Here is an 18,666-nt window from a genome sequence, read left to right as displayed (position 1 = left end):
TAAATAAATCTATACATATAAAGAGATTTTTTGTTTTTCTTCCTGCCCTTTCTTGTTGGGGGCCCTTCCCCCCAACAGGGTATGCCCAGGTCTCTTGGCTTCAAGAAGTGCCTCTCATGCAACAAGGCTATCCCTGTCGCAGACACCTATTCATGGTGCTTTCATTGCCTCAGGAAGGACATGTCCCTCAAAAGTGTGCTCTTTATCAGTAGCTTAGACCTCGGTCTTGCAAGGACAGAGCTCAGGCAGAAGATTATATTCATGGAGGCAGCCCTCACACCCTTTCTGGACCCGCAACAAGAGTCACCAAGCAGGTGTGAGTCTTCCCCACACCCTCAACATCCAAGGGCTATGGGGTGATGACATCAGCTGCTGATGTCTCTCATAAATCAAAAAAGAGATCTGGAAGTCCCCAGAGTGAGCCACAAGCTAGCCACAAACAATCCCCAGCATGGTTGGTATCCTTGGCACCAGGACAGATCAAGCGCGGTACCCATGGCTCAAGACAGTCTACAACGGCAGGTACCATTGACACATCTCCAGATCCAATGGGCATGGGCACCGAGTCAACAGCGCCGAGGGAGAAGGACAGAAGCAAGCACTTGAAAGCGCTATTGGTACTGACACCCCCATCTGGCACATGAACATCTGGTGTGGGCAAGATGTCCATCCTCCCTGGCACCACCAGTGGCACTGAGCCAGTCAACACTGCTGCAATTCCAGCAATCAAGGGACCTCCGTATAACCGGCGTGCCAGAGTCTCCTCTCCTCAGTACGGGGACCTGTGCACCAAGTCTTTGTCCAGCACAAGAGTCTTCCCTGCTGCCTTGCCACTCTCCCCTGCTCTCTAGTGCAGACTCAGATAGCGAACCAGAGGATGGAGTATCTCAATACTCCTCCCACATTCCCTGCAGTGCCAGATATTAACAGGGCCCCAGGGCATATCCTCATATGGCCCCACCACTGTTATCCTGGTACGGTCAACCATGGGCACCATCACCAGGCTCTATGCCACCACCAGTGGCCCATACTGGGACCCCTGGGCTCTACATACTGTCCCCATGCCTCTCGGGCTTCTAGCCACCTGAGAACCCTGAGACATGCTCCGTCGGCCACGGTGTCCAGGGCTTCAGAACCTCCAGGAGAAATCCTGGAGGAGCATAAGAGCAATGTCGAGGAAGAGGCGACCCCAAAGACCATATCCTTTTCAGTCTCAATGAGGCTGTCATGCCTCCCCCACCATCCCTGGCTGATTATTTTTGCTTCTTCCAGGATCTCGCAAGGAGAGTTGCAGACTCTCTCCAGATACTGCTGGAAAAAGTCAAGGACACACACCACAAGCTCCTTGACATCCTCCATTCATCTTCCTTCTCAACAGTTGCCCTTCCTATTAATGAAGCTCTCCTCAATCCTGCGAAAACAAGATGGTGTACCCCCAGTTTTGGTCACACTGACATGCAAGCAGGCGAACAAAGAGTATTATGTCCCGGCAAGAGAGAGAGAATTCTTCTCCCACCCAACTCATTGTGGTGGATGCTATAAATTCATTGTTTTAATGTAATTTAGATGGAATGTGAAGATGTGACTTCACGCTTCTTAGCTAATGGTTGCTGATAAAGGCCTTACGATATGGCTAAAGGAAAAGGCCTTATCCTTACAACATGTTGGTTGAGGTGCCGCTAGATCACTTCCCGAAACTGCTACAAACAACCACCGCTTCCCACCCATTTGGCCACCGTCTGGCAGCATTCTGCAGCATCTGGGAGCACACAACATCGGACCGATGGGTCTTAGAGATTGTTTGTTTGCAAAGGGTACTCTACCCGTTTTACCTCCCTGCCCCCTCCACAACACCCTTCCCTGACCCTCTTCAGAAACCCTTCTCACAAGAGTTCTCTACAAGAGGTAGATAGTCTCCTCATTAGGAGCCATAGAACCAGAACCTCAACAGCTATGAAGCATAGGGTTCTACTCTTGCTATTTCCTAATATTGAAGAGGAGGGGAGGTTGGAGACCCATATGAGACCTCACAGCTCTCAACAAGTTTGTAAAAGCTCAGAATTCAAGATGGTCATCTCAGCAATGATCATTACAGCTTTGGAACAGGGAGACTGGTTTTCGGCCCTCGATCTTTAGGATACCTACTTCCGTATCTCAGTTCTACTGACTCTCAGATGATTTCTCAGATTCACTCTTGGACAAGACAACTACCAATCCAGGGTGTTCCACATCTGGCTATCGTTGGCCCCAAGAATAATTTCCAAGGTTCTCTCTGGTGGCCGCCCACTTACACTCCCAAGGGGTCATGATCTATCCTTATCTGGACTATTGCCTCCTCAGAACCCGGTCTCTCCAAGAGGCTCACCAGGTCACCAAAGCTGCAATGTATTTGCTTTTAGAACTGGGCCTACAGATCAATGCCCAGAAATCACCCCTCGCTCCAGTACAGCACCTGGAATTCATAGGCTCCGACCTTGACTCTTTACAGGCCAGAGCTCTCCTACCTCAACACAGATTCCTCTCTCTGGCTACAGTCACAGAGACCATTCAAAAGAGCCCACAAATATCAGTCAGAAACAGCCTACAACTCTTGGGGCACATGGCAGCAGGCACAATGGTAATACCTCATACCAGGTATGAAGGTGGATAGTCTTCAGAATCCTGTATGTTGAGGATGCATTCTCCTAAACAAAATAAGTCAATGCAGTTTAATTATGATTAACATACTGCTCATTTAGTATTACTCATTGCATTCACTGACACTCAGTACTACTTTAAAGGTGAAATTGTAAAAGGAAGATCTGCCTATTTCAGCTATTTATTTTTTATCACAACTGCATCTAAAATGATAGTACCATAGACTAACTATATTTTTTGCTCAAACATGAGAATTCAAGAATAGTCCAGAAGGAAGACAATAGAATTCAAGAATAGTCCAGAAGTCCTTAAGAAAGAAGTATGAAATAAAGTTTACCAACCCAAAGATCCTGTATGTTCAGACATGTTTGTTTCATCATCTTCAACACAGCTTCTTCCTGAGAAGGAACACTTCTCATGATGTTGTTTCATTCGGGCAACCAGGCCTTGCATTTCTTTGTTGCACTGTTTGCATTTTGCACACATGCCTGTTTTATCCAGAGTTAGGGGAACTTAATGAAAATATTCCCAAACTGGGTTTCTTTTACGGCCTGCTGCCATTAATGGTTTTCCCTTCTAGTGAGAGAATGGTATGGTAGATCTCAAATCAATGAAGGCTACACTCAGAAAAACCTCAAGACTTCTGGAATATGCTGCTCAAACAATTTCACTTTTGTTTCTACTGCCTGTCCCTCCCTTCTCACATTTATCTCCAGACTTCTTCTCCTTGTCCAGATCTATTCCGCCCCCAACAATCTTCTATTCATTGAACTTTCTGAAACTTTGCACTTTTAGCGAGAGGTAAGGAATTGACTGTATGTACACAAATTTGCAGAGGGACAATAGGGTTGAGGTCTGTTATTTCTCACGTCTATATATTAATTTAAAGCATTTTTGCTGTTAACAAGCATGTTATCTCTGGAGACACAAATCCACAGTTTGAGAACTGCAAAACTAAGCATCTCGGGTGGTATCTTCTAGACTGAGTACTGAGTCCCATTGGGTAGATAGAAAGATTAACCTAAATAATCTATACAGAAGCCCATGGAACCCCATAAGATTGGGCCCCTAATCCATGAACTATTGGAACTAATTTACAAAAACTTTTTCTTAAACATTACATGAATATATTGTCTCATACTACAGAATTTGAATTTATAATCCCTATTCCATGATGAGATATCTTTGAACTATAATATATCTTAATTAAAACTATCTTTAGATAGGTTTTTCCTCAAAAAGCATTTTATCAAAAAAAATCCGATTTAAATAAAAAAAAAATCTGTTTTTATTTTTTAAATCATGAATTTTTATCCACCCTGCTCAGCAGTGTGTCCTCCATGCTGCCTGACAGCAATTCGAAAATAGCACTGACAAAATTAATGGATGCCAGCAGAGAAATACAGGGAGTTTGTTAATTTGACCCATCCCCAAATTTCCTGCATTTTCCAGTAGGCATCCACCTACTGAAAAATCATCCTGCTGAAGAGGCATCCACAACAAGAAAAATCATATAGCATGGATCTTTGTGGTGGAACAGTGCACCATGGGATATCTACCCAGAATACTGAGCAAATAGTGCAGAGCTGTGTGGATATAATGAATAACAGATAGAGGCACCTTAGGCTGACATGACAAAGTGGTGGGGATGCACTTCAGTTTGATGTAGTTAAATTGTTGCATTCACAGTGAACAAACTAATGCAATGTAACATCCCTGTGTCAACAGGGCCCTAATGTGTTCACTTCCAAATTTGAAATGGGCTGAGGATGCCATAGTGATGAATGCAGTATTAATGCCCAGACAGCTTCTGCAACATTACTGTGTTCCTCTCATAAAATCAAGCTGATTGAGTTTAAGAGCAGTACCACACTTGGATATTTTAAGGGTTAGATCAGTTATTCCAATTTGGATTGAATTTACACCTAAAGAGTTTCTGTATCTCTTCCTATATATTTGAGATTATGTAACAGTCATCTTTAAGATCAGTTTCTGCCTGCTGGCTAATCATTCCCACAGAGCACATAACTTTTTCACTGTGATTAGGACAGTCTTGTTTTTCCCCTCCCCTCAATATATACTGTTTAGGATTTTGTACTGCTACCCATTATGTAAGTATCTGAATGCCTTCTACGTAAAATAGATTGACAATAGCAAAATCCGTAGAGGACTTCTTGGAGACACTTGCTCTACTATCTTTTCTGGTTATAGAAAGCTCTGCTTGGGTTAGTGCTGTTTTGACTGGGGGGAAAGAGAAGGAGAGAAGTGGGTTAGTTTTTAAAGTTATTCTGGTTATGATGGAAAAACTAATAAAAGGGGAAGGTTTTGTAGTATTTCCTGAAAGTGGTCAGGTTAAATTTCTCTGATTTCCTCTGGAAATATTCTTATACTTTGCTTTGTCTTGGTGCTCTCATGCTTTGTGATCTGCATTGTCCCAGAGGAGCATCACTTTCTTGGTGGCATTGGATGAAATATGAAATATGGTCTGTAATGCAGCTGATACCCGATCTGTTAGTTAGTATGAAGATTAAGACAGTGACCTTCAACTGGCTATGGAAGTGGACTCACACCCAGCGGAGGGACTAGAGCACAGGCTTGATGTGCTCATGGAGGAGGCAGACAGTGCATTTTGTACCTGCTGGAGCCTTTCCATTGATTTCACTTATGGTTTGAGATCAATAAATAAAGTAAGATCTAAGATTTTGCTCATCTCCCTCCTCTGAATGCCATTCAGACATTTAAAATACAGTGAGTCTACTATCCTCATAATTAGTACATGCACATTGGATCCCACTATTTGTGAGTTACTTGGGCAGGGGGCGTTTCCTATCCAATCTAGACATGCATTACATTATGATTGCCACTTTCTGTGGTGGGTATTCAATGGTGCTATATAAATAGTACTGATAATGAGGCTATAGTAAATGTGGGGTCTTGTTCAGAATATTGGTTGTCTATAAATCAAATGAAAATTCCTGAAAGATAATTTCTTCCAAGTAAATGTGCATGTCAGTGTGACATAAAAACTCAGTTAATGTGTGTGAATCAATTTTAAAATAAAGCTTCTTCACAAAGAAAGCACAGACCAGCAAAACTACAGTATATTGATTTATTGGGGCAGGGGGAAGTTTCGAGGATTTTGTTGGTAGAGCACTTATGGCAAAGCTAATTATTTGAGTGAGTTTTAAGTTTTATAGGTAGAAACAAGTGGTTATTCAATAACAAATTCAATTAATATTTAAAACATGAGGGGAAAATATGGTTCATAATTGCCATTAGTGATTGGGGGTCTAGAAATTACATCATATGGGTGGCAATTTGTCATGTCAGAATACAGTGGGACAAAGGCTTTCAGTAATAGTTTTCATAATACTGAACTTTTTTTTAAAACTCTGCTTAGCTTCAGAAATTGCTTACTATGGACCCAATAAAGAGAATTACCTCAGAACAGGCTATGCAGGATCCTTATTTCTTAGAAGATCCACTTCCCACATCTGAGTAAGTGGTCAGTTTATTAATCCATTCGCATATTCATATATTTTTTAATGTATGCTCTGTTTACTTCTTACTATAAATACATACCTGTGTGTGTGTGAATAATGAATTAAATACTTACTGTCTGACAAGTAAAGAAAAAGGTATTCTAACTAAAATGCCATTTGAGGTTTTTAAAATTAAGTAGCATTCCTATTAATCTCTTGCTTTATGAAACTTTGATCCTGTTAGTCACAGCACTAATCCTGTTATTCACTGACAGGTTGATTATGCATGCTACAGATCTTTGTGGACAACTGCTAAGTGCCTGCAGGTCCAGTTCTCTGTTCTAGAATGCTGATGACATTTACTAATTAGTTTACATTTTTCCATCTTACCCTTTGTTGTAAATTCAGGGGATGGGGGGGGAGGGAAATAGTACAGGTCTCTGTACTTTCATACTTCACAGCCTAAATCCATTTTCCGTAGACACACTTTCTTTTCAACTGCACAGGGAGATTCTAAACATAAGAAAGCTTACAGACAAAAAGTGTGAACAGTCTATGATAAAGCATCCTAAGATGGCCTGCCAGTGCTTGAGTGGCCTTGTTTTAGAAAGGCCCAGTTCACATGCTGCATATCATTCCTTTTTTTCATTATTAAGGGAAGAATTTATAAAATGTGTTATGTATATTTATAACAGTTAATTAAAATGAAATTAATTCAACTCAGCTTAGTGAAATATTTATAACAGTTCCTGACCTGTCTTTATATTCTAGTGCTGTCATGCAAGTGGTTTGGTTTTGCAGAAACTGCTCTTAGGTCAATATTCTTTTCCCTCAACCTTACATTGGCAGCATTTTAATACAAAATTAATAGCATGTTCGCAGGTACAGAGGCTAGTTATAAATAAAGGTATATCCATATGATTACGAGTGGAGAAATCTTAGCTTGGGTTAGCAGTAACAAATTCATTCATGTATGTCCATAAGTCTAAGGTGAGAGACCACATACCTCCAAAAGCTTCCAGGTCTTGTCACAGTTAATGTTTTTTTATTTGGTAATGGAGTTTTTAACCATCTGGACCATAATTATTGATGCCCTTTATTTAGTTCAACATTTTATGAATTTCTGTATAACTGGATGAAGAGATCTACATGGTGCACTTACAGAGGAATTGACTCTGGTATCTAACAGGACTCTTCCATCTCTCCAACTCCAGTCTGGTCACCATATTACCCATAAACACTGACAGATTGGTGGGAGTTGGGAGGAGAAGAATAGAAATGACCAAAAGGTTAAAACAAATACATGTGAATACCTAGGCTAACTAAATGATGTTATTAAGAAGGGGTAAACTACTTGACAGATATATTAGGCTGTGGCTCAGGAAATTTGAAACTAGACTGGACAAAATACTAATCTTCATCTACGACTAACCTCTCTGATTCTAGGCAGATAAACCAAGACTGCTAACTTGTTTTTGCAGTGTTTTTGCAGGTTGTCAGATCCCTTACCCAAAACGAGAATTTTTAACAGAAGAAGAACCCGATGATAAAGGAGACAAAGTAAGTATTAAAATAGTGTCGTCTTGTCTCATTGAGCTTTACCTCAGTATTTCACATTTGCTACTCTTGTACTGCTTCTGAGTTGAAATTTTTCTTTGTGTTTAACCAATTGAGAAGAACCAGCAGCAGCAGCAGGGCAATAACCATACTAATGGAACTGGTCATCCAGGGAACCAAGACAACAGTCATACACAGGGACCCCCATTGAAAAAAGTGAGAGTTGTTCCTCCTACCACTACCTCAGGTGGACTTATTATGACCTCAGACTATCAGGTATCTCAACTTCAATTTTCCATATATTCTATATTTGACTCTTGTGTATTGTAACTTAGAAGAAACTACTTATAGTGCAACTCTACTCTAAAAATGATTTTGTATAATGGCATGGTGGGGTTCCGTATTTATTGTATCTCAGCTTCTTTCAGATCAAGTGCGCTCAGTTTAAAAAAAATAAGATTTTTTTTTTTTTCTAGCTATCAATCCTGCAACTTTAACTTCTGAGGCGAGTCAAGTTAGGAGTGGCAAGGAAACAATAACTTGTGATTATTATTATTATTATTATTATTTAGTTATTATTTATTAGTATTACCTTAATACCTAGAAGCCCTAGTCACGGAGCAGGACCCCATTGTGGTAGGCATGGTGCAAACTCAGAACAAAAGGATGGCCCCTGGTTCAGAGAGCCAATTATAAAACTAGAGACAACAGATGGATACAGACAGATCAGGGAATATAAGAAAATGAGACAATATTGGTCAGCATGATAATAGGGAGTGGTCTCTGGACAAGAGCGTCCTAACTCTTGTCAAGTAGGAAAAGAAGAGTTTCAAGGAGGGTTTGAAGAAGGATAGTATGGGGCAGCATGGGAGGAAGTATGAAGGTGCTTGTTTTAAAATTTAACAAGCGGGCTAGGGAGGCAGGAGCTGACATTTCAGTAGTGAACAACAGATGATAGCTAGGGTGGGATGGGCAGTGAAGAGCCTTGAAAGTAAAGAAAAGCAGTTTGTTTTGTGATAGAGAAGAGGGAGCCAGTGGAGGGATGCTAAGCAGGGTGGGATGAGGTGGTCAAAGTGACAGGCTAGGAAAATAATTTGAAGCAACATTCTGGATACGACTTGGGCAAAGTTGCATTTGCTGGGGAAAAGGACATTGCAGTAGTTGAGATGCGAGATGAGAGCCTGGAAGTGAGTTTTAGCTGTGTGGATGGATTAAAAAAAGGCCATACTTTAGAGAAGTGATGCAGAAAAATTGGCTAGATTTAGACATAGGTGAGGACCTAGAGAGAGGTCATAGTCAAAGCTGATGCCTTGATTATGGGTCTGAGTCATAGGATGGATGGTGGTGTTGTCCTCAGTGATTGAGAAATGAGGTAACAGGCAGGGCTTGCAGGGGAAGATTAAGAGCTCTGTTTTAGCCATGTTGAGCTGAGCTGAAGTCCAGCAATAGACAGATTTTGATTTGGACAAAAGTAGACCTTTCTGAAGTAGAGAGGTAGATCTGTAAGTCATCAGTGTAAAGATGGTGGTTGGATTTGTGTTTGTGGATGAGATTACCCAGAGATAAGACATAGGGAGAAGAGAAAGGGACCAAGGTGAGAGTCTTTGGAGTAGTGGAACAGCTACAGAAAGTTGGAGGGAAGATGTAGAGGATTTTCCAAAGGACATGCTGAAGGAGCGATTAGAGAAGTAGGAGAGGACAGAGTCATGGATGCCAAGTGAGGACAAGTTTTCAAGAAGAAGAGCATGCTCAACAGTGTCACAGGTGGCTGACCAGGATGGAGTGCTGATTTTGAGTTTTGCCTACAGAATAGGTCATTAGAGACTTCGAGAATCTAGTTTCAGTGGACTGCAAGAGGCAGAAGCTGGATTGGAAGGGGTTTAAGATGGAACAGGTGCAGAGGAACTCCAGACAGTGACTGTAGACAGGGAAAGGGAGATGGGTGGTTAGTTGGAGAGGCCAGTGGGGTCAGTGGTGGGTTTTTCAAAATGAGGGACTAAAGCATGTTTATATTGTGAAAGATATAACAACACTTTCCTCAAGTGAGAAGTTAGATCCTCTGTCTCTATAAGATAGCTGCTGTCAGTTTGCTTGCCATACCCCCTGTGTACTACTTCATAAAACAAGAATGAAAGTCCAATAACTTTGAAATAATTGACTTTTAAAACTGGTTCTTGGGATCATTGACTAGTTGCACTCAGGTAGCCCAGTGGGTATGGCCCTGATCCTCATAAAGCCTATAGTTTTTCCTCTGGCTCTGCACACATAAAGGTATAAGAACCTAAAAACATAAAGGCAGGTCATTTTGCAGGAGCTGAATGTCATGAGCTCCATAGCCAAATGACCCCAAATTTTCTTCACTAACTCTACCCCAGGACTTCAGCTAGTGTATCGATTTTCAGGTCCATTTCACTATGCATGTGGGTTTTAAAGCACTTTGAATAATCAGTTCTAAACAGAAAGCTCTGTTCAACCTTAACCACTGTGCAGCAAGGGCTGTCTCAGAATGTAACTGTAATAGTCTCTCCCTCAGTGGAGTGTGCATTCACAAAATATTTTCCAACACGAGGGTTGATCCCTCTTAAACCTGCAGGCAGCTAAGTCAGTTGCTGTCCAGAGTTTGTTTTGGCATCATTTCTGCTAACTCCTTTCTGCCTGAGCCTCTGAAGAAGGCAGATGCAGCAGAACCTCTTGTCTCTCTCCCATGCTGACTGACATAGCTAAGGAAAAGAGGTGTAGGGCTTGTGTGTTGGGGCAGAGGATCTCCACTTGCTTGCACTATTCAGTTGCTATTCACCCCACTTCAGTGGCAGCTGACCTGAGAGCATGGGAATCAGAGCAAACCCAAGCTACCTCTCCTGTGAGCATGGATTGAAGTCTACAAGCTGGGAAATCAGGGGGCTCTGAATCACCCTCCGTGTACACAGGGATTGCTTAGGGAGTCCACCTGTCACCTTCATCTGGGTTGAGGAAAGCTGTGCTCCTTCCTCAGCTTTCTCACTCCACTAACATCCCTCCCAGGCTTACTGCCTGAGGGGGCAGTGTTTTTCAACAAGGGCCATGTAGGGCTATTTTTGCATGGAGTAGTGGTAACTGCCCCTTCACTGTCTCAGCAGCTCTTGCAAGTGCTTTGGCTTCTCCTGACTGCTCACCTTTTTGCCATGCCTTTGAAAGGCATCATGTTTTACTTTAAGAAATTCAGTCTATTTTCCCCAGACTTTTAAGAAGGCAAGGATGATATTGCACTCATGAGTTTACATATAGTAAATAAGGCAGATGGAAGGAACCCACATGAGCATGACAGCACTGAGGCCAAAGCAATTAAATGCCACCTACTGATTGGGGCACATCTCTCTGAATCTCCCCCTAAGATTCTTCAACCCAAGGCGGAAGGAGAAAAATTTAAAATACACCATTGTTTTGACCAAACACCTGTCCCTTGATTCTCTCATACTGTTACATCTGAGTCCTCTGAGGGAAATAACCATCCCTTGAGGAGCTTTACTAAGACATCCCCTCAGTAGCTAGATCCTTTGTTTAATCTCTCTGAAGCAAGCTGGCCTATAAATTCTCCCCCCCTACACAACCTTTTCTGTCATGCATAAAAGCAATTAGGTAAGGATTTTTACAGGTATATAGATTTCCATGTCCCTTGGCTTCAGAGGTTTCAACTTGCACATTTAATGTGACAACACTGAAATGAATTGGAGCAGTCCTGTCCCCGGAGGATGTAACAAGCTTTTGTCTTTTGAGGAGCGGGTTAGTGGTGTTTGGAGGTAGAACAGGCTGGTTGTTTGGGATTTTAACTTTTGTTTTTAAAAGTCACTTGTTGCTCTACATGATGTGACTGCACTGAGTCATCTTGTAATTGGCCACATGAAATAAATAAGCAACATTTTTCAGTAGTCAGGTTGTGGAAGCCTATTAAGTATATTACAAATAAAACATTAATGGCTAATTTTAAACTTCAATTTTTTTTTTCAGTTTCCTGCATACTTGAGGCACGTTTTACCAAAAAGTACACCCAGAGATTTTTGCACTATTAAATATACCCTTTATTTATTATACAGAACTGGATCATATGATGGCTGATCTGTTACTCTGACACTTCTCATTAAGTGCGTAGTGTCTCTCAAGAGTGAAGGTAAATGTCATAACAGCTCAGCCATCATGTGAGCTGTGATGTACAGCAATGCTAATTTATTCCTGCTGGCTGGAAGTCCTGTTATAACTATTTCTTTTCCCCTCCACATCACACACCTAGAGAGTGATTCAGTCCCTTAAATGCATGTGTGGAGAGTATCCACCTACCTTGCTTTATAAAGGTCATCCCTTTATTTTTATTTCCCCAATATGTAGCCATCTCAACACATTTATTGAATCTAACTTAACTTCTGATCTAAATGAAGACTCATGAAAAGGAAAGTTTAAGTGTTTAAGCTAAAGAAATAAATCCCACATCAATTACAGCTTTTTAAACTATAACAATTAAACAAATATGTCTTTATTTTTATTTATTTATTTATTTTTGTATCCCACATTTGGTCCTGGCCAGGTTATACGGATACAAGATTTTGGCTTCTTAGTCCCTGCCCCAAAGAGCTCACAATCTCTTCTTGACTGTCTAGAAAATGCCTACCTTATAGTGAATGCTCCAATAAACCAAAATTAATCTCATATGCATAGGTCTCCCAGAGAAATTTCCTTGAATTATCATTGATATTAAATACACAACAAACCTTCCAAATATGTGCTCTTGGAGGGGGAAGAAAACCCCAACGGAGAGCACCTAGGATATTTTTGGCTGGAAGTTTTTTTTAACACACTGATGTACCACAGTGGTAAGCATAAGATGTCTGGATAGTTGAAGTGGCATTGGTGACATGACAGATATGAATTCAGAATGGGTAACAAACAGCATTACTTGTTACTAGCTCTCAATCAAATATTCCTGGTGCTCATATGCTTAGTTACGGTAATCAAAATAAGTAGAACACTGTAAATACAAGTGATTGATATACTGTGCTGTAGTACCTGTTAATTATTGCCCCACACAGCACAGAGACCTCAAAAAATTAATGGGTATTGTAATTGTATTATAAATGCATCCACTGTAGGAATCAATTCTCTTCTCCTTCATGGTTTCCAGCGTTCCAATCCCCATGCTGCGTATCCCAACCCTGGACCAAGCACATCGCAGCCACAGAGCAGCATGGGATATTCAACTACCTCCCAGCAGCCTCCACAGTACTCACATCAGACACACCGGTACTGAGCTGCACCTGAATAACGTCAATGCACTGTTGCTAATGCTGTAGGACTGGTCATGCAGCTGTCTGCCTGGAACCTGGCTTGGGCCACAAGAATGTACTGTACAACCACACCTTCAAAATGTCTGATAGCCAAGTTCCACCACTTTTCACAGAATGGAGTAGTGGCTCCCAAATTGTACCTGTTTTGGGGTTAGACTTGAAAAGAAAGTGCTAGCACAGTTTGTGTTGTGGATATGCTACTTCCATAGTTTACTTGACATGGTTCAGACTGACCAATGCATTTTTTTCAGTGACAGTCTGTAGCAGTTGAAGCTGTGAAATGTGCTAGGGGCAAGCATTTTTTTATTGTATGTGGTGAATTCTCTTGATGTAACAACATTATCTGACCAATAGTACACAAAATCCTTTAACTGGTACTTGAAGCATACAGTATATGTTAACATGGCAAAAAAGCAAAATAACCATGACTCTAATTGAGATAATTTTGATATACATTTATTTTTAGTGACTTTTGTGCGTTGGTTCATTTTCCACATTGATCAATGTTTTATGACCAACAAAATTGCTACAATAAGATTTTTTAAGAAAATGAAAACATTTGCATTTTTCCAGCAGATTACAAGCCTCCCAAAGATTAATTTCCAACATATAGATTTGTTTTTGTTTTTAAATCTATGACTTGACTGGTATTAAAGCTGCTATTCGATAGTAAAATAAGTATGTTGTCATTGATATAAACATGTTTGGTTCAGCAAACAAACTGAAATGATTGTCATAGACAGTGTTTTATTTTTCCTATTAGTGTTGCTGATTTGTGAGCATGCTTTGGGATTAAAAAAGCATGAATGATATTTCCTTAAAAGGTGCGGCATCCATTCAGATATTTCGTCATGATTTTTGAGAGATGGATTGGTGTAGTGGATTTTAAATTTTGTTCAGTTAATTATTTTTAAAATATTTTCGCACGTTATTAGGGATGCCCTTATTACAGCAAAGGATGAGGTGTTAGGAGAGCCTTAGAATTTGAGGAAAAACTATAACATACAATGTACTGTATCAAACTATTTTACATGAATGACGCAAGTATTCTGAATAAAAAACTGAACATTGTTAAAAACAAGGTGTTATGTAATAAATTTATTTTTCATAAATCTGCATATGAACTTTGCTTGTATTCCTTTTTATCAACAGACATGAAATACATTAATGCACTAACATCCATATAGGCACTGTCTGAATAATCAGTTCAGTTTCTTAATTCAACAGTAATTTCTATTGCAAGTAGGGAGGTTCCTCTTAACTGCTGCATGTCATCTATAAGTACTACAAGAACTACTATAACCCTCTTACTGATTACCCTTTTATAACAGTGTGCAGATAATCAGCTATGCTGTACTGAGTTAAAAAATATTAATTATATTTTATAGATGATGCAACCGGTCGTACACAGAATCTAGAGATACTAGTATCTATAAAACCACATCTAAGGTTTTCCTTAATCATTTGTCATGTTGGTATCTAATCCCACAATGCTATTTCATGAGGCCAGCATCCCCCTCTGCATACACCACTTTTTTCTACGGGTTAAAGCATTCAATATTATTACAATGTGATGATGCCATTACATTACATGAAGGCTTATTCATTGAGATGCCTATGGTAGGGCAGAGGAAAGTTTAAACCACAGGTAAGGTGAGGAATGGACCAAGTATCAAATTGGAATAAAGGATATGAGTAAACAAGACAAAATGGATGTGTTCAAAATATTTAATGTGTTTAGATGTTAATGTTGATTTTTCAGTAAGTCTTGGTGTTCTGGGGAAGTTCAGAAGACTGGAAGAAAGCTAATGTTGTGCCAATATTTAGAAACGGTAAACAGAATGACCCAGGTAATTATAGGTCTGACAGTCTGACTTTGATCCTGAACAAGATAAGGGAGTGGTTGATATGTGACTTGATTAATTAAAAAAATTAATGGAAGGTAATGTAATTTATGCCAGTCAACATGAATTTAGGGAAATAGATCCTGTCAAACTAACATAATATCTTTTTTTTTTTTTTACATGAGATTACAAGTTTGATTGACGAAGGTAATAGTGTTGATATAATATACTTAGACTTCTGTAAGGTGTTTGACTTGGTACCTTGACATTTTGATTAAAAAACTAAAATGATATAAAATCAATATGGCACACATCAAATGGATTAAAAGCTGGCTAACTGATAGATCTCAAAATGTAGCTGTAATGAGGAATCATTGAAAGGGTGTGGTTTCTAGTGGGGTCCTGCAGGGATTTGTTCTTGGCCTTATGCTATTCAACATTTTGTCAATGACCTGAAAGAGAACATTTTTAGATGACAGAAAAATTGTGTGAATGGTTTAAAAAAAAAAAAAAAAAATCTGGATCACTTAAGCTGGGTGCAAGCAAACAATGTGTTTTAATATGTCTAAGTTTAAATGTACACAGTTGGAATAAAGAAAGTAGGCCATGCTTAGAGGATGGGGAACTCTATCTTGAAAAACAGTGACTCTGAAAAAGATTTGGGGGTCATGATGGCTAATCAGCCAAACAGGAGGTCTCAGTGCCAAGCTGTGGCCAAAAGGGCTAATACAATCCTTGGATGCATAAACAGGTTATTATAAAATAGCATTAGAGAAGTTATTTTGACATTGTTGCGACCGCTGCTGGAATACTGTGTCTAGTTCTGGTGTCCATCATTTAAGAAGCATGTTGATAAACTGGAGAAGGTTCAGAGAAGAGCTACAACAATGATTAAAGAATTAGAAACCATACTTTCTTCTTCAAGTGCTTGCTCATGTCTGTTCCATATTAGGTGTGTGTGCTCACCACATGCACATGCACCAGTGGTGGAAGTTTTTCCCTTAGCAGTATTCGTAGGGGACCAGCTCAGATCAGCTCATGGCATGGTATAAGGGGTGCTGCCAGCTCCTCCCCCCGCCCTCAGTTCCTTCTTTCCGCCAGTGATGGTGCTGGAACTTCTGCTGCTTCAGCTAGCTTTCGCTTAATTCAGTGTGTCTCTCAAACGTTTTTTTGTAAAATAGTTGTATATAGTTTAGTATTTACCCTTAGTATTAGTTCTAGTTAGTTGGTCCCAGATGGGACTCAGCCTAGGGATGGGGCATGCCCCAATCCCCAGGCTTTAAACCATGTGATCATTGTAAGCGGCCCATGCCCATCAGCGACCCACACGTTAGCTGCTTAAGGTATGTAGGAGAAGGACACACAAGCGACAAGTGTCCCATCTGTAAGTTCAAACCCAGAATGAAAAAGGAGAGACCTCCATCTCAGGGCACTCCTGATGGAGTCGGCACTGACCCTGGCACCGGAGCAGAGGTCCAACTCAGCCCCGAGCACAGCAGTGTTGGTACAGAGCGCCCCACTGGTGCCGTCTACGAGCTGGCACTGATCCCCAGCCCTGGCCAAGAAGCCCAAGAAGTCCACAATGGGAACATCTCCCACTTCCCGTAGGGAAAGGAAGGGGCCAGAGGAGAGCCAAGACCTGTGCTGGGCAGCTCAACACCTCTGTCAGGGAGTGGGGCCCCAGCTCATGTCGAGCAGTTAAGCCCCTCCTGTACTATGCCTGCCACACTGGACAGTGATGAAGGCCTCTGTCAATTTGAAGTCCCATCGATGCCCAAACCCTGCAGGCAGTGCAGGAGATCCTGATGCTACCGGTGCTGCCCACGCTGGCTCTGGTGATACCCAAGCCCAGGGGTTAACCCATCTTGGGACCATTCCGAATGTCCCCACCTCAGCACTGCCTCTCCCCAGTGTGGGGGACATCCCGTCCGCGCTCGGCTGCATGGAGCTGTCATGCCTCGGACTTTGGGAGGCAAGCTCAGAGAAGCCCTCATTGGTCTCCGGACCCTGGGCACTGACAGCGGGATTTGAGGCGCGGCTCGCCGGTAACTTAGCACAGGCCTGCGGAGGCACACGCCCCCCAGCATGAGCATCGAGACCGACCCATTGGGTCTCCAACGTCTCGGCACTGGTCCTGCGACCGATCGACGGAATGGGGTCACCAGTCACATGCCCAACGGCACCCGTCGCCGAGATGCGAATCCCCTCAATCAGAGCGATTCTGTCAATGACCAGCCCGCTCCAACTCCCAGTCCCACTCTAGATCCCGGTACAGGTCAAGCAGTCTGAGGCATAGATCTCCAGTCTACCGATGCAGATCCGCCAAACGCCGAAGATCCCCGGGTCCCGCGGGAGGAACTTATCCCCATTGGACAGGTTGGTGTCGAGGCACAGTGGCCAGCACCGCTGTGAGGAGGGCTGCCCGGCCAGCCGGTCATGGTCACTCTGCAGCATCCGTTCCGCTTATGACTCTGGTGCTGACCAGGAGTCCCTGGTAGCATGATAGGCCCCGGCACCAGTGGTACCGTCGACCTCATCAGCACCACAACCGACCCCGTGGCCGCCGGGCCAATGGCCGGCAGCTTGGTACCCCTGGAATCCATGGAGGTTCACCCAGCCTTCCCAGGCTGCCCAATTGGTGGCAGGGGCCTCAGACCATCAGCCGCAGCATCCCACTCTCCTCCGAAGGTGGAGGCCGCACAGGGGAAGGACCTCCCAGGCCCATGAGGAACTAGGAGAGCAGCCAGTTGGACTATCAGGGGATGACTTCCTCGGCGCTGGCTTCCTCCTCCTCATCGCTGGACAAAGCGATTACGAGTCCCCCTCATCCAGTTCTGCAAGATGACACCAAGGCTCATCAGGAGCTTTTTGAAGAGGGTCGCCTCTTACCTGGGGCTCCAGGCAGAGGAACTCGAGGAGCTGTTGGACTCACTGTTTGAGTTCTTTGCTCCATGGTACTCGCTAGAGTGTCTTTACCCCTACACAGCGGGATATCTAAAATAATGAATGCCCTATGGCAAACCCCCTCCTCCCTGCCACCCATGTCAAAAAGGGCTGAGTGCAAATATTTTGGACCAGCTAAAGGCCATGAGTATCTCTATACTCACCCAGCCCCAAACTCCCTCATAGTTGAGGCCGTTAACCAGAGGGAGAGACGGGGTCAACCCAGGGCTATGCCCGAAAATAATGACACAAAGAGACTGGATCTGTTTGGGCAAAAAACCTTCCAGCCTTCAGTTGAGTGGCCAACCACCAAGCCCTCCTTGGCCACTATGACTACACTACGTGGCAGTCTATGACCAAATTCCAGGTCTTGCTGCCCAAAGGGTCCAGGAAGGAATTCCGGGCGATCCTCGAAGAGGGCACAGCTGCAGCGAGAGTGGCCCTCCAGGCCACCTCGGACACAGGAGACTCTGCAGCTCACACCATGGCCTCAGCCATCTCCATGCGAAGGGTGTCCTGGCTGCTCCTTTCAGGTCTGTCAACTGAAGCTCAGCAATCGATGCAAGACCTCCCCTTCGACGGCCAGGCCCTGTTTGCAGAGCAGATGGACAGTAAACTGCCTGGCCTAAAGGACTCCCGCATTAGCCTGAAAACTCAGGGCTGTACGTTACCAGTCCAGCCCGTAAGTGGTTCAAGCCACAGCAATCTCAGGGCCAAGAGAATCAAACCCTCCAGGAGCCCCCCTATAAGAAGAGTAGGGGCTACAAGTGCTGCCGAGCCACCCACCTCCTCCCTCTGCCCAGTTGGGCTCAACCTAAGCGGGGGGGGGGGGGCAAGCAAGCGTTTTGAGGGTGCGCTCAAGGGCTTTACCCTGGATCCATCTGTCCCGCT

General features: G+C 42.7%; 1 protein-coding gene across 5 annotated transcripts in view; it reads left to right on the top strand.

Annotated features, from left to right (window-relative positions):
* Positions 1-14,104, top strand: part of CDK8 (cyclin dependent kinase 8) — a 154,178-nt gene extending 140,074 nt beyond the window's left edge. For 4 of the 5 annotated variants that reach the window (XM_054015398.1, XM_054015402.1, XM_054015401.1 and 1 more), the window contains 4 exons: positions 6,038-6,135; positions 7,601-7,679; positions 7,794-7,952; positions 12,826-14,104. In XM_054015398.1, the coding sequence (XP_053871373.1) occupies positions 6,038-6,135; positions 7,601-7,679; positions 7,794-7,952; positions 12,826-12,951 (462 nt within the window). In that variant the 3' untranslated portion in view covers positions 12,952-14,104. The remainder of the gene's footprint in view (positions 1-6,037; positions 6,136-7,600; positions 7,680-7,793; positions 7,953-12,825) is intronic. The other variant, XM_054015399.1, reaches the window with a different exon arrangement.
* The last annotated feature ends 4,562 nt before the right edge of the window (positions 14,105-18,666 follow it).

The sequence above is a fragment of the Malaclemys terrapin genome, chromosome 1 (genome assembly GCF_027887155.1).
Source record: "Malaclemys terrapin pileata isolate rMalTer1 chromosome 1, rMalTer1.hap1, whole genome shotgun sequence".
Taxonomy (NCBI): Eukaryota; Metazoa; Chordata; order Testudines; family Emydidae; genus Malaclemys; species Malaclemys terrapin.
The sequence above is the reverse complement of the archived record's forward strand: the minus strand, read 5'-3'. Positions and strand labels throughout refer to the sequence as shown.